This window comes from Amblyomma maculatum, chromosome 2, assembly GCF_055883805.1.
Source record: "Amblyomma maculatum isolate TAMU_Amacu chromosome 2, ASM5588380v1, whole genome shotgun sequence".
Lineage (NCBI taxonomy): Eukaryota > Metazoa > Arthropoda > Arachnida > Ixodida > Ixodidae > Amblyomma > Amblyomma maculatum.
Genome location: NC_139345.1, coordinates 75,049,979 through 75,066,629, shown reverse-complemented (window position 1 = coordinate 75,066,629; position 16,651 = coordinate 75,049,979). Strand labels below are relative to the sequence as shown.

At 46.9% G+C, this 16,651-nt stretch overlaps 1 protein-coding gene across 1 annotated transcript in view; it reads left to right on the top strand.

Moving 5' to 3' along the window:
• Window positions 1-16,651, top strand: part of Nckx30C (solute carrier family 24 member Nckx30C) — a gene marked incomplete at its 5' end in the record, with an annotated part of 131,833 nt that overhangs the window by 97,761 nt on the left and 17,421 nt on the right. The window contains 4 exons of the mRNA XM_084592022.1: window positions 12,067-12,187; window positions 12,260-12,531; window positions 13,654-13,848; window positions 15,392-15,547. Of these exons, the coding sequence (XP_084448148.1) occupies window positions 12,067-12,187; window positions 12,260-12,531; window positions 13,654-13,848; window positions 15,392-15,547 (744 nt within the window). The remainder of the gene's footprint in view (window positions 1-12,066; window positions 12,188-12,259; window positions 12,532-13,653; window positions 13,849-15,391; window positions 15,548-16,651) is intronic.

Genomic DNA, 16,651 nt, shown 5'->3' with positions numbered 1-16,651 from the left:
ACGCATCGACCAGCTGCAGTCCTCCCGATTGCAGCCCGGCATTGCTGCTGGCCCGACCTCTGCTGACCTGGATCTGCGGGCACTGATTCGAGCCATCATCCGGGAGGAGCTCCAAGCCCTCAAGCCTGTCTGTCGACATGGGTGCGATCATTCTTCCGTACCTTCTAATGACGCCGGTCTCCGCAACATCATTAAAGATGAGCTTGCAACCATCACCCGACCTATGGCGTCCTACCCTCCTGCACCATGCCCAGCATCGACTTACGCGCACGTCACAGCATCACCCCCTCCTTTTGTTCCGCCGCCCCAACTGGCATCGCCCTACAACCACATCAACGCCGTGATGACGGCTCAGCCTACGCCACCCTACTACGCACCTTGGCGCCCCTCTCGCCTAGTGTGCTACTACTGTGGAATACGAGGACATATATCCCGCTTCTGTCGTCGACGCATTCAGAACGAGCGGCGTGGTTACGACGCCTTCGAAAGTGACGTACCTTCATATTATCAGCGACAACCTAATCCCGGCCCACCTCGTCGATTCTCTCCACCGCCGGTATCCTCGTCTGAACCAAGTGGTGCCCATGTATCCCGACGCCGGTCCCTTTCCCCATACCACCGCTCTGTTTCTCCACTTCGACCAGCAACAACTGTTCCTATCCGTCACTCGGAAAACTAAGCGACGCAGTTTCCGGAGGTGAAACTGCACTCTGCAAACTAACCAAAAGTCCTCCTCATCGCCCGTACAATATGATTTCCGTTTCAGCTGAAGGATTACCGGTCGAAGCTTTGATTGACAGAAGGGCTGCAATTTCTGTTATTTGCGCTGATTTGTGCCACCGTTTGCGGAAGGTAACGACACCATACGATGGACCTCAACTTCGTGGAGCAAATGACGTCCCTCTACATCCTTCAGCAAAGTGTACAGTTCGAATTGTTATAGACGGCGTCCGCCACCATGTGCAGTTTGCTGTGCTTTCAACGTGTGCGCATCAGATGATTTTTGGATGGGATTTTTTGTCGACCGCTTCAGCGTTAATTTCTTGTGGCGACCGTGTCATTCATATGACAGACAGTGATTTTTCATCTGACATTTCTGAAGGACGTCATTCCCTCATTGCCGCAGTTGATACTGTATTGCCTCCACAGTGCGAAAAGCTTGTTACCGTTGTGTCAGAACACATCACTGACGGGGATGTACTCATCGCACCATCTCATCGTCATCTTGCACGTGGAATTGCCTTCCCATCAAGTCTTGTACGATTCCGCAGCGGCTCAGCGATAGTAGCTGCCACGAACACATCCCGTGAATCCCTCGTGCTGACCAAAGGAACTTCCCTGCCATGCATAGTGGATGCTCACCCTATGTCCATGATGGTGTTCACCGCCCCGCTACCTCAGCAACGTGATTCATCGCACGTCTCTCTTCTCATGCTGTCGAAGACAATCAGTCCGGACCTCATGCCGCACCAAAGCAAAGAATTGCTGGAATTGCTTCAAGCCCATCAAGCCATTTTTGACGCCACTGCCGGTCACCTTGGTTTTAACAAAACATATGACCGCGTGAAAAGACGATTCTTTTGGCCTTGCCTATCTTCTACCAGAGCTAAATACGTCGCTTCCTGCCATCTGTGCCAACGTCGCAAGCGGCCGACTTCTTCGCCCGCTGGCCTCCTACAGCCTCTTCCATGTCCCGCCACGCCATTCGACGTAGTCGGCATCGACTTATATGGTCCCCTACCTCTCTCCGACGGGGGTAACCATTGGATTATAACAGCTGTCGACCACCTTACACGCTATGCTGAGACGGCCCCTGTACCGACTGGTTCCGCTGAAGAAGTAGCTAATTTCTTTTTGCGGTCAATTGTATTGCGTCATGGCGCTCCTCGGGTGCTTCTAAGTGACCGCGGGACGGCCTTCTTATCGACAGTCGTATCCAAAGTTCTTCGGGCCTCATCCACCCTCCATAAGACAACCTCAAGCTACCATCCCCAGACTAACGGACTGACTGAGCGATTTCATCGCACCCTATCGGACATGATATCCATGTACATCACACCGGATCATCGAAATTGGGATACTGTTCTACCATTCGTCACATTCGCCTATAATACTGCAGTACAGCGGACTACCGGTTACTCCCCATTTTTTCTCGTTTTCGGCCGTCCTCCCACTATAATCCTCGACACTTCCTTCTTCTCTACGCCCGATTACTCCTCATCATTACCAGCCCAGTTCTTATCCCGTGTGACCCGATCCCGTCATCTTGCCCGTCTCAACACAAAAGCGTGTCAGCAAGACCGCAAGAGTCGCTACGATTCGAAGCATCGCGTGGTCTCTTTTCGTCCTGGTGACGAAGTACTGCTCTATACACCACTGCTCACCCCTGGCCTTAGTGATAAATTTCAGCGCCGCTATGTTGGTCCTTACAAGGTCATCAACCAAACGTCCCCAGTAAACTACCGAGTCACACCTGTTGATCCCCCCGCCGACCGACGCCACCGTGGAGCTGAAATTGCTCATGTATCTCGCTTGAAGCCGTTTGTGCGCCGCGGTACATCGGTTGATTAGGAGCGGCCAGGTTAGCCGCTTCCGACCCCCCGGGCAGATTGTGTGAGCCCTCCACGGATCTTCTTTCATTTGTACATACTATGATCTTCTTCTTCCTCTTGTACATACCATCATCATCGTCCCGCGGCGCTGGCTTCGGCACGCGCTTAGGTTCTGTCCATCGGAATAAAACGCCAGACACGGCATCCGTTGCCTCGCCGTCTCGACCTTGCCGTCTCGACGTGGCCTTCTTAAAGTTAAAAGTTAAATTGGTTCACAGGAAGGGAAAGGCGCAGTAACTGTCACACTTGCTCTGTGGACACCCGAACCGCGCCGTAAGGGAAGGGATGAAGGTGGGAGTGAAAGTGGATAGAGCCTTCTTCCACAATATATATATATATATATATATATATATATATATATATATATATATATATATATATATGCATTTTCGCCACGTAAACTGCTCGTGCTTCTTCGCGTGCATTTCGTCGCTTTCTGAATACTACAAGGTAATTGTACTCAATGCCCCTGTATTTTAAGCGGCTCTTCAGTGTTGGCACTCAATATCATCAAAACTGATGCATGTGGGTTGAAATTAGGCGCCGTAGCGTTGCCTTCATTTCAAACGAACGACTACGTTTTCTGCGAGGTTTGTTTCGCCCGTTAGCTAAAAGCACAATATTTTTATCGCGTACATCAAAGCCAGGAGCTGCTGTCACTCAACTGTTCTGTTTCGTTTCAAAGAGAAAATAATTTCAGCCTAATTACATTTTTTATTTTTATTTTTAATACATAAAACGAGAATATCGGTCATGATAACGCACGAAACTGTCTCTACCTCGTTTCCATCGACCGCGCATTCAATGATATTGCACTTTGCACGTTATTTAAATTTTTACGTCCGGCAATATAGTTCCTTTTCCTTTGAACGTGTTCCACTGATTCTCCATATTTACTCCGTTGCATTACAGCTGGTGACCCCAAAACTAAAACCAAAGCCGTCGTCCTATCTATATTTATACATTGATTCAGCACAACAAGCTCTCATCCAAGCGATTTCGTGCGTCTGAATAACCAGCGTATGGAAGCCGGAAGTGCCGACGCCGCGTAACGGGGAAACGCGTTCTCAATAGTCATCGCTTAAAACAAAAAGAGGCAAAACTTTCCACAAAGTTTTCTTATGAGTACTCCCTTCTCTTCCCGGCAATGCGTTTCCCGGCAATGCGTCGCCCAATGCGTCACTAATTTTTCTGCCATGCGGCACTCGCATTGTAAATCATCTTCTTCAGCAGCGGGGGGAAGGGAGTCTTCAGATGCCTTCATCGTCACCTCACCGTGAAACATTAAGTTCAAATTTGATGTTAACTTGTTTCCATTCCACTCCAACAATCTGCACGCAAGGCTTCGTGCCGGATAAAATCGCTCTTTCGGTGCGAACATCCACTTCTGGCAAGCGAAACCACTCATTTAGTTCCTTCCCTTTCCACCTTAACCATCTCCCCGCCGGAAGTGCTCTTTGCTCGGAAGAAGGTTAGGGAAGCGCAGCACCTAAATGACGCACTCGATCAAAGACGCTTGTTCTCGCTTTCAGTGCAAACGCGTCTGCATCGCGTTCTGATAACCCTCAATAATTTAGGACACAAAGAGCGCTTTCCTCTTTCTGATCCAGACGCGGCTGCTCCGATAGAGCTGCACTGGTTGTGCGTGAAGCGCCGATAAACTGTAACGATGCTTTTTACGCTTGCTTGGCCTCAATTCTCGCTCGGAAAAAAAAAAAAGACTCACATGACTTAAGCAGTCGGTGACGTTCACTGCACCCGCATTATGTTTCGACGGCACAGGGCCGAGCATTTCAAACAACGCACTAGCAGCAAACTGTCGCATCGGAATGCACACCGATTGCCATTGTCACGTTTACTGTGTGTTAAATCGGCGGATGTTTTGTACATTTCACAAATATATATTTAATGTGGTACAGTTTTCTTACGCGATTCTCTCTAGCAGAAACCCGCGGTGAAGCTCAACACCGCCTCATAAATACCTATTACTAAGTACAATTAATAATAGAAATTTGCTCCCCACTCGTTTCGTTCGCAGTTATAAGTAAAAAATAAAATTTAGTAGAGCAAGCTGGGAAACACCTTTAGCGTCGAAACAAAGCATGTTCGCCTCAAACAGAATGGTAACGCTTTCATCAGCTGATGATGGCTTTGCTAAACGCCGGCGTCTTAGGACGCCGCGTGTCAGATCTTTCACGATGTAGCCTGTAGTCAGGAATACGCCCAGATTAAGCATCATGGGCGGCAGGTCGGTGCTGCTTTCGACCCACAAAAGTTCGTAAAAGCCTACCTCATTCTGTACCTCTGTCATGTTTTATGCCGGGGTGCACTGCTGTCCGAAAAATCATGACGCACTTTTGACCTCTCTATCGAAAGCAACAACAACAACAACAACAAAAAAGAAACGGCGATAGAAATGTGAAATTCGCACCAAATAAAAGAAAAACTCTCCCAGTTTTTGTAACATGATGTGGCAGCATGTGCACATGCGAATGTGATACGTAACATCGGGCATATATCGGAGGTACAATATTCCCTCGTTGACGGTGGATAGGCAGAGATTATATCAAGCCATGGCTACCATGATCCTCAGACCAGATGCCCTTAGATTTTTGATTGTGTGGTTATGCCAAGCAATATGTGTATATTGGACGTATCAATGATATTTATCATTTAAAACATAGAATCACAGACGTTATTCCCTCTGGTACATCAGACGTCGTTATCAGTGTGTGGCAAAGACTTCATTATCGTTTGTATATATTTAGGGCGACAAATGGAATCCACATCGAACTGGATTAAATAGGTATGAAACTGGAAAAAGTTCCTTTTATTTGAGGCGGATTTGACATTGCTATTGACAGTCACGCAGAGACCGGTCAAAGTTGGAACTCTGACCGGTCAAAAGGGCACCATGACTTTATGGTCGCACTGTATTTTTTCGTGTACGAGATAACAACAGCTCATGCTGTTTTTAGTACGTCATATTTGCATATATCACTGAAAATATAAGGGGACCGTTTTCGAACAAGCAAATTTACATTTACACATTCTTCACATAGCTCGAACGTTCCCCAATTTCACGCGACACGAGGCTACACCAAAGACTTTCTAAACGCTTAAGCTATAGCTAGTCCCGGAAGCTTTCTTTTTTTCTCTTTTGCATTTCTTAGATAGTTTATAGGCGCGCAAGGAGCGGCTTGTCTTCGACTAAGTAAACTAGCTATTCCAGCCCAGGTTAAAGCAATCGAAAAATATGTTGCCGCAGCACAACGAGCTGTGCAGCGGGGCAACCCGTGTATTGCGCACGTGCATATATTGTGAAACTATACGGTAACTATATTGGGAACTATATTGAGTCTTATATTGGGTAACTATATTGGGTTTCAGTGTTTGGACTCTGAATTGTCTCTTATACTGCAAGCTTGCGAAGGTTACAAGCAGCAAAATGAAAAAAAAAAAGTTTGGCAAAGGTGATTGCCAGCCTGCTCAATTTCCGTATAACGAGACTCAGGAGCGGTATATTGTTCGTGTTTTGCGCCAGTAATTACGGCCTCTCTCTCCTTTCCGAGCCGGGCTTGTCCTCAAGAGTTCGCTCACGTTCTCGGAGCCCTCCCGGTGTAAGGTGGGTGGAGCTTTGTCCAGCTTTTAGCGTGCCAAGTAAGCGTGACTCGATCCGGAACACCGGAAAATGTGATATAATAGCGGCGAAACGACAAAGCAAGACGAAAATCCGCTTATTCGGAAGTCCCGCTGTAATCGGTTCCCAAGAATCGGTCGATTAACAATCGATTAACCCAGCAGCAGCGCCCGGTCGGCTGGCTTTCCAAGACGTGATCTGGGTAGCGAAAAATGAGGTCGCGTATACGGTTACGCTAACAGGTCTTTTGACCCAAAGGTTTTGCAGAGGTTTTGCATGCTACTATATTTCAGCTACTATATTCCACATGCTGGTTAGCTGTTATACGTCGAAAATCTCGCAAATAATTCCTTGTTTTTAAGAACGTTTGCGTACCCCTTTATATCATATTTTTGCTGCACAGAACTGGATAAAAAAATAATAACCGTACGAAATGACGAGCCGTTGTTTTCTGCTACACAGACGGGGTTTGAGATAACTTTGGCAGCGAGCAATATTTGTTACTGTCGATCGACAAGTGCATATGTAAGCGTTTGTATTTTTTATTCAGTCCTTGGCTAATACTGAGGCATGAAACACGCTCGTGTGGGCACTTAAGTTTTGTTATTGTTGAAGCACGCTCGCGCGTAAATATGCCATGATTCCTAGGAGGTCAAGTTTTAAGATTTTACTTTGTTCTTTGTTAACTCTAGCGGTAGAGATAGTTAATTAAGGAGTCCATCTTTACCCCTTTTTAACTACACCACTACTTGCTTACAACCCATTCATGCAATTCAAGAGATAGACTGCGAGTCTCGGTAAGGATGCCCACGGCAGATAATATGCCTATGGTCGACACACATCTCTGTGAAGCTGAGATGACCGATGCCTATTGCAATATTGTTTGCTTTGGTAGACCGCCACGCTGATTTCAAGAATAAATGTGAGACGTTAACAGCGCCATTCATTATTATTGTTAAGTATGCGACGTTAATGCCAAAATGTGTCTTCGCAGCCGACGCAGAAGGGGCATAAAAACTTGTAACACCAGGCAAAGTGTTCAGTCGCTCAAACTCAATAGAATGCACCAAATGTCGAGCCCCAGCTTCATCATGCAGCGTGCTAACTGAAGCTTCTCAAAGTCGAAATACACAAACGTTCAACATGTCGCTGTTTTAGGGCATGCACCCTTCATTTACACAAAGCGGCCATTTCTTTGACTGGACATTCCAGGCAGTTCAAAACTCAGGGACAAATTGTCTGCGACACTAACACGCGCGTACACATATTGCGCCACTATTCTGATGGATGGCATGTCGTTTGCAGACACTCCTCTTGCTTAACGCTCTCGCGGGTATTTTCATAAAAAAAAAAGAAGTATAAAGAGAACACAGAACCACTTTGTTGAGGAGGCGTCTATGCAGTTTCTTCTCTTGATTTTCCTTCAGCATAGTGGTAGTTTGTCTTGAAGTCTGATGTTTCCTAACCATTCGCGACAGCAATTTCGACAAGAAGGACGGCCAGACCAGATTTGCAATACGTGAACTATCTTCATTTTCTTCCCGCCGTTGACTAAAACAGCAGCAACAACGTCCGCGAGGTGACCCCGGTTGCCGCCTGTCGTTGTATGCGCACTTCTATAAAGGCGGCCTCCTTATACATAACAATATTTAAAAAAAAAAAAAGACACACTAATGTTTTGCCCACGCTGGTCACTATGCAGAAAGGTCAATGAACCCAGACCGTAGAAAATAGCGAGTGTTTCGTCAGATCGTCAAAATTCAGGCCCGCACCACTTAGCAGCTCTCATTTAATTCAGAGTGGATTTATATGTACCTACAAAGTGTGATGGTAGGCTTGGTGTTTACACGGCCGTCACAAGAAATGTGAAACCTCAGGCTCAGCAAACATAAGTTCGTACCCACCAGTGTTCAACTTTATATAAAAAGGGGGAAAAATAAACTTACTCCTTTTCTAAGCCTACGCGCTTGATTGCGACGTTAGGCAGAGCTCGGGACGGCTGTTACTTGAGACCTTTTGTTCGAACAGAATACGTTGCAGTAATAATGTCGTATATAGCTTTTAATGTTTTGTCGTAAATTTTGGTCTGTTCATTCGCTTCTCGCAAAAACAAAAAACAAAACTGTTGGATGTTTACAGAAAGCACAGCGTTTTTGATAAAGTAGAATCGTTATGCAAATGAAGCCTGTCAAAAAATAATCCTACTGTGTGCTAAAAAATGCCAGCACTCTGTGCTAACGACAGACAACCACGCTATCCAATATCCTACCTAAGCTATCCAATATCCCGAGTACGATATATTTCTCTTCTGTCTTTTTTTTTTCTTTTTCTGGTGTGTTCATCTACGATGTGGTGAAATCGGTAATTTTTCGGGTTTTTAATGCGACCAGCTTTCGAGCACCACAGAACAAAATGCTCGTTTTACCGCAGTTGGAAGCAGTGGTGTCCGTTCGCAAAAATAATTAGGGAAACGTTTACTCCTCTCCTTAAAAGTAGACGCAATGGCGCCTTGAACAGTGCCTTTTTATTCCGTGTGCTTTTGGCATTGTGCGACTGTTATAGACTTTGACAAAGTGTCAGAAAACTATTAGAATGTAAATTGGTTCGAAGGAAAGTTCAGGCGCAGTATGTCACACTTTCTCTGTACACCGCCGCGGTGGCGCAGTGGTTAGCGTGCTCGACTACTGTGTCCAAGGGTGCGGGATCTAATCCCGGCCTCAGCGTCCGCTTTTCGATGGAGGCGAAATGCAAGGCGCCCGTGTACAGTACGATAGCAGTCCACGTTAAAGGACCCCAGATGGTCGAAATTGCTAAGTAGCCCTACGCTACGACACCTCTCATAGTCCGAGTCCCTTTGGCATGTTAAACCCCATAAACCAAACCGAATCAAACACTTCTTCCGCGAACACCTGAACAAGGGAAGGGAGGACGGGGAAAGTGAAAGTTCCGTTTCGCCTCCACCGAAACGCAGGTGACGGCGGATGGTTTCCAGCCCGGGTACTGTGGTACGGTAGTCGAGCATCTTAACCACTGAGCCACCGCAGCCGAGCCGAGCTGTATACGCTTCGCGTAAAAAAGTACAAGGAGAGTAGACACGATAGCGCCTTTAATATCGCCACTTATTTCCACAAATTTCAGGCGCTGATGTGCACGCTCGTTCGCCCGAAATGTCACCGTCGGCGTGGGCGTGATGGTGTCGGAAAATATTCGCCCGTGTTTTCGTATCAAAATTACGACTTAATAGTTGTTTGTTGAGCGTTCAGAACGTTGTAATACTATTTCGTTTGCATGCACCGCCGATTTATTTCGGGCACAATAAATTTTGATTCATCATCATCATCATCTCATTTAGCATTTAGCATCCATTTGCCAGTCAAGCTGGAGGCGGGCTTTCTACAGGGATTTGAAACAACGAAATATGTATCACCAATTGTGTGCCGTCCATTGTGAGTGTAGGCATCCATGGAGAAGTAAGACAGATACTGCACCTTCCTTTCCCCAAAACCAAACCATCAAGATATGCTTAACATTTTTCCCAAACTCTGTGCCAGTCTCTCATTTCCAAAACTTCGTGGAATGAAAAGGCGGTGTTAAAAGCGCTATCGCGGCTATGCTTAAGGCGAAGCTTAAGCGTCCTTCTATTTCTTTGTTTTTCATTTACGAAAAGAAAAACAAGGCCTTCCCTTAAGTTCAATGAGCGTGCCTCTATGGCCTATGCCTATATCATATCTAGCTCGTCAACAAAATGTCCCAGGTTCTTTTCCCATCTCACACAATTTTTTTCTTTTCAGTGGGACTAATTTCCATTCTTGCGCTTTCTATTGTCCTTACACAGTTCACCTGGTGCTTTAATAAACTTTAATTCCATGTGACGTCATGACCTTTTAGACCAACGAGGAACTGTGTAGTCACATCGTGACTGCTGTACTGTGTAATTGTTGTGAGCTGTTTTACCGATACGAGGTCATGTGATTACAGTTACAGTGACGTTCAATGACGTAACACAGCGCACGGGCGCCTTTTGCGTGTCGCTTCCATCGAAACGTGGCCCCGACGGCCGGAATCACGCCTAGATCATCCGGCACAGAAGCCGACCACCATAGCCCTTGAACTCCCGCGGCACGTTCTTGTGTACGATACAAAAAATGCGTGCGAGGTGCGAGGAAGAGAGAAGGTTACGGGACAGGAAAAGTGTGACATTTCTGTAACTGAGAGGAAGCTATCAGCACCATAAGATGACTTTGATCGCGCCAATTATAACCATTTCTTTCAGCCTTCATTCCATCGTATTGTACCCTTTGCTGCTATCTCGAGCGACACCTCACGCTCACCTCCTCCAAGCTGCGACTTGCGTTAGCTCCTTAAAAATTTTGTCGCCTCATTTTTTTGCCGTTTGAAGCAGACATTCTTCCTATATATTATGTTAACGTCATTGGTTCCTAGGTTAGAAAAATTATTGCAGCACCTCCCATCTTGCCCTAAACCTTTCTCGCGTCTGCTGTTGCCAGTATGCAAGGCTACAAAAATTACAGCCGCCCGTTATTACGGTACGACGAGAGATGAGGGTTTGTCGGCCTGTGGAATAATACGAATTTAACTAAGATGATTGTTATTATGTTGGGAGAAGCTTACGATGCAAGTGAACCCATTCATATTTACACAAAAAGCTCGTGTTGCCTATCGTTTACTAAAAGGACTCGAAACTATACGCTGTGTCGTCTGCACCATAACCCGGATAAGGGCCTTGGATGGTTACCCAATTTGGAATTCGCCGGTCGGTGCATACCAGAGGTCAAACATTTTGTTTCTTGTGTCTTGCTACACTGCTGCACGGGAACCTATCAAATCTTTTTTTTTTTTTTTTTTTTTTTTTTATACACGGGAAGAGAGTACTTCCTGCATACATCAACTTCCCAACACGAATACTCTTCATGCACGTATCTGAACTGTACTTCTTTGATACACTCATTTGTATACTACGTCTCACAGTTGCTGATACTGGAGTGCAAACTACGTCAGGCATTTTCAGGAGTCAGGAAGAGTGAACCACAAATAATACGGTACTGACGAGGAAGACTCTTGGACACCATGTTTTTCATCGCTCCGCCACTTACGCAGGCGAGATAGTCTTATTGTCTGACGTCAGTCAAGCTGGTTGGTCTTCCTGTCTAATAACGTTCTGCCATGTACGGAGAAGTACAGTTCATAGGCGGGTAGCTGGATGTACAGACACGAGCTGACTTGTCTATACAGCGTTCGAGTGGCACGTTACAGACCAAACAAAGAAGTTCTTTACTTTAAGCTGGTACTACGTCCTTTAGGAAATGCATTTTTGCACTCATATGTCGCCTTCTGGCTTTGAGCCCCAAATACCGGTTACCATACCGAAATTTTCCGCATTGCAGCGCTCTGAAGAAGCCTGCTCACTTCTGTACTTTCCACTTTAGTACCAACGTACTGTGAGACCGGGTATAGATGCTCTTTGCATGTGCCTGGGTGTACACACTGCATGTTTCTCTCTCTCTCTTTTCGGGGAATAAACTAGTTTGGAGTGAACTCTTGTTCGTATCTCCCTTCCAGTGTTCGTCATGGTTGCGTCACGGGGCATCCAAAATTACTTACCGGTTTTACCGGCAGCGTATTTTGTCACGTGATCGACAAGTTTCAGAACTACCACCAAGCGTGTAACGCTTCCGTGGGCGCATGTGTTTTTCTTTTTCACTTCTCTTACTTTCGTGCTGCTTCCGTCAAAATACACGGCAACTGACTCGCCACGCTGGTGCTGCGCTGGTGCCGGTGTTCTGCCCCCTTCAGATGGCGAGGAGGAGAATGAGCGCCCCTATCCTCCACTCGGGCAGCAAGTTCCGGCACGGACTCCTGCAGCTCCTCATCCATTCCATCGACCCCTTGCACGAGCATGAAGGGGAAGCCAATGGTCAGTTGCATTCCCCCTCCCTTTAACAATTGTTTCTTTCCACGCGCACTAACAATTTTCGTCACCATGCAGCCAAGCTGGACGAGAAGGCGTCCCAGCTGCACACTATCGCGTCCCTGCGCGTGCTGCTGGATGCGACTAAGCCCGGCGAGAGTGGCAGCGGGGGCGGTGCGCCCCAGTCCTCGGCAGGCGGCGTGGCCAATGGCGGTCCCCCCCCGGCCCCCCTCGGGGGCTGCCCTCGGGGGGGAACCCAGGACGGCAGCAGCGGCTCCGCCGAGACCCGCCTCACCAGCCTCAGCAACAGCGACGCGCTCGTGCGTGTAGACTCCGTCTCCAACCTCCAGGTGGGCCCTGTTCGCACCTTGGCAGGGGTATAGCGTCCCTTCGCATTCCCCTACCTTATGATCACGTCCATTTTGAGACAACAAATGCACGCTTTTCTGGCCGGTCCTAAAGCTCTTGCGCAGTTCTTGTAGTTCAAGATGCCTCAACTGCCATGGTCTGACGGCAGAATTCAGTAATATCTTTAATGGTATAAAAGGCGGCTACGTTAAGCAGTAACCATTCCCATCTATCTCCACGTGCGCCACAAAAGGCTGCGGCGGCGCTTCATGAAATGTTTCAATACACTTTGTTTGATTTCCGACTCCCACATCTTTGCTATTAGTTGTGACACTAAAACGGCGTCCTTTCTGTGACAACGTAATGCGATATATCCCTCCTAAGTTGCGGATATCACAGAAGCCGCTCTAAAAATTAATTCCTCAGGGCATAGGCAAAGGGCGAGAAATCGAAACCCGCACTATGCAGTGGTCGTTCACACAATCGATGAAAGCACACCTAAAGACGGAAGGAAGCTTCTTTTTATGGCGGCTACCATGATGCGTTGCAAATAGTGCACACTTTTGTGAGGTTACCTCCAGTGCAATTAAACGTCACATCATATCTTCAACAACAAGTTAATGCTTCCAAAACTCATGACCACATTTGCAGGCCCGAGAACAGATTTCGTGCCTCTAATAGTAACCGAGAGCAGTGTTCATTGTCAATACAGTTGGTTAGTCTCTCGTACTATAGAGCTTGCTATATTATAATAAAAAAGATTATTCGAAAAAACTAGCACTATCAAGTTAATTTTTCATTCATATATTTCCATATTATGGAAAACTGATGGACCCTTGCTAGAGCGGGCCGAAGCAATCAACGTCAAATAAGTCAGCAAGTACACTCTTAACGATCAGTGCGTACGGACACAGATGCTTGTTATTAAACCCATGAAATGAATCGAACTAACAGCCATAGTATGCATGTCACCGACACCGCATACAAATGATCGAGCAGAGCACGCGAAAAAAAAAATCTAGATATATGAACCAAAACGTTCTGAAAAAAAAAATAAATAAAAGCTAGGCGCCCCTGCCTTGTGCGGAGCTGCAGCGCAATATAGAGTGGTGACGCGTGCGCAGAGCGACTCGTCCATAACGTCCAACCTGAGTGAGAAGATGGCGGCCAGTGGGGGCGGCGGCGTGGCCATCCTGCACCAGCGACCCGCTCCGATCCAGGAGTCTATCGAGTCGGCGAGCCTACCGCCGACCGGCGACGCTATAATCTCCGCGCTGCCAGACTCCGGTTACAACAGCGCCACAGCAGCACAGGCCGTGGTGAGTTGTGCCATACGTACCACGTGCACACGTCTCTGCATCACGCTTGTTTACGCAGCGCACCCTAATGCGTCAATTAGCGGCAGTAAAACCAGGGTTGGTGTAAAACCACGGTTATATTCATTGCGATTTTGCTCCCTTTTGTAACGGCCGAAGCCAGTCCGACTCGTAGACTCCGGCGGTAGAGCGGCAAAGGTACCTTTTTAATCAATGATGCAAGTTAAAAAGACAGCGAGAATATAAATGTATACTCTTGCATTATTCCGGCTCACTGGCCTATCGTACGTTAGCTTTTGACACTATAGTTGCACACAGGTGGCGGCCCCCAATGTGACTTGCGAATTTGATGGCAAATAACGTGATTTCCTTAGCAGAAGGGCTTAACCACTACTTTCAGCTGCTGTGGCTGACAAACAAAGCACACGGCTCCCAACTTTCGCTGCGAAATTGTGTGTGTGTGTGTGTGTGTGTGTGTGTGTGTGTGTGTGTGTGTGTGTGTGTGTGTGTGTGTGTGTGTGTGTGTGTGTGTGTGTGTGTGTGTGTGTGTGTGTGTGTGTGTGTGTGTGTGTGTGTGTGTGTGTGTGTGTGTGTGTGTGTGTGTGTGTGTGTGTGTGTGTGTGTGTGTGTGTGTGTGTGTGTGTGTGTGTGTGTGTGTGTGTGTGTGTGTGTGTGTGTGTGTGTGTTATCCCGGCTCACTGGCCTATCGCACGTTAGCTTTTGACACTATAGTTGCACACAGGTGGTGGCCCCCAATGTGACTTGCGAATTTGATGGCAAATAACGTGATTTCCTTAGCAGAAGGGCTTAGCCACTACTTTCAGCTGCTGTGGCTGACAAATAAAGCACGCGGCTCCCAACTTTCGCTGCGAAATGTGTGTGTGTGTGTGTGTGTGTGTGTGTGTGTGTGTGTGTGTGTGTGTGTGTGTGTGTGTGTGTGTGTGTGTGTGTGTGTGTGTGTGTGTGTGTGTGTGTGTGTGTGTGTGTGTGTGTGTGTGTGTGTGTGTGTGTGTGTGTGTGTGTGTCTGTGTGTGTGTGTGTGTGTGTGTGTGTGTGTGTGTGTGTGTGTGCGTGCGTGCGTGCGTGCGTGCGTGTGTGTGTGTGTGTGTGTGTGTGTGTGTGTGTGTGTGTGTGTGTGTGTGTATGTGTGTGTGTGTGTGTGTGTGTGTTTGTGTTTGTGTGTGTGTGCGTATGTGTGCGTGTGCGTGTGTGTGTGTGTGTTTCAATTGTTTTCAAGTGTGTTTCAATTTTCAATCCCTGGTTGAACCACGCTCAAAGCCTTGCAATCTTTTGGCGACCGCTTTAACTTTTCTTTAGTCTGCCGAGCCAGGTGTTAACTTTCACGAGCCTTCCAAGCCCAGAGTAACATCTCTTCAGAGTGTAGAAATACCGGCTTCTATTATACTACGATTACAGCCATGGGATATATTTTACCGCGGGGCTAACCTGAGCAGTTCAGTGTAGTCTTCTCGCTCTTAGTCTCGGTGGTTAATTGCTATGCTAGTAAATTCGGTCTAGAACGAAGTGGACCTGGTTTATTTTGCAGCAGGCCCCCAAGGAGCTGCCTCCGGACACCATCGAAGAGACCAATGAACCGCTGAGCGTCGCTTGGCCGGACACGTGGCGCGAACGGTTCAACTACGTGGTCCTGGCACCTATCATCTTCCCGCTCTGGCTAACCATGCCCGACGTGCGCCGGCCGGTGGGTGCTACACGTGCTTCCTGCTATTGGAGACTGAAGCGGGCGGCCTTCTGATTCTCCCACAGAGTTTCTCAACGTTACCGCGGAGAGAAGAGAAATTTAGAAAATTGAATGCTTTCTATTTCGTTTTTTTTTTTTGTTTTGTTATATTGGGCGGGAAATGTTATATTGGGCGGGAAATGTGGATTCTGTCTAAGAGTACAACTTTTTACAAGAAAAAGCATTTCAAGGAATTTTAAAATTTCAATACCGGCCTAACACAAAAGATGCCCTTCCGTTAAGTTTATTAAAGAAATTAAAACATTTGCACTGAAATAACTCCCCTTACGCACTAAGGAGAGCGTCGCGGAATCGCAGCCAAACATTTAGAGGCAGAACCCACGTTTTCGGATGCGCATAATAAATAGTCAAGCCTGTTAGTAAGCCACGTCTTCTCGGCATTCCCGTTGTGGATCAAGCTGACTAGACGGCGGCTCAAAATTTTACTCCGTTTCAGTCTGAGAAACTCGACGTCTTCTACAATGGGGGATTGTTTAAGTGCGAGAATGAATAGGTAGATGGTCAGGTAAGTCTTATTCGCGAGCTGGTTGGTTCATGATCTGAGCATTCATGATGTGTGCTTCTAGTCGATATAGACAAAGCCCGTGTAGTGATGATCCTGGTGCGGGTAAAAAAACTAACAAAAAGAAAGCTCCTGGTTATCGGCTTCAGTACTCTTTTGGAGAAAAAACAAATAAGCCACGTGTATGTAGTATAACAACAATACATTATCAGTGATAAGAAGACAAAATTCGACAAATCCACATTTGTTTTTCTTCTTCGAAGCTATTGAGCATCTTTAAGGCAGATTCGCGTGAACGCGCTATTTTCCCATCGCATAAAATTGCGCAGTTCGCTTCGCTTAACTTGTTTTCTTGTAGCAATGTCCATATCGCAATAATAGTGTCACATTAGGCGGTGCACGCGCATAAGGACAGAAGAAGAAGACTCTCGTGAGTTTTAGAGAAGACGACGTTCAACAGGGTCGGCTGACGTCTGCAGAAAACGTCTGTTGTTTGAAAGCCTTGTCTTCCGTGTCCGCCCTCTGCTCCAAGCTGAACTACC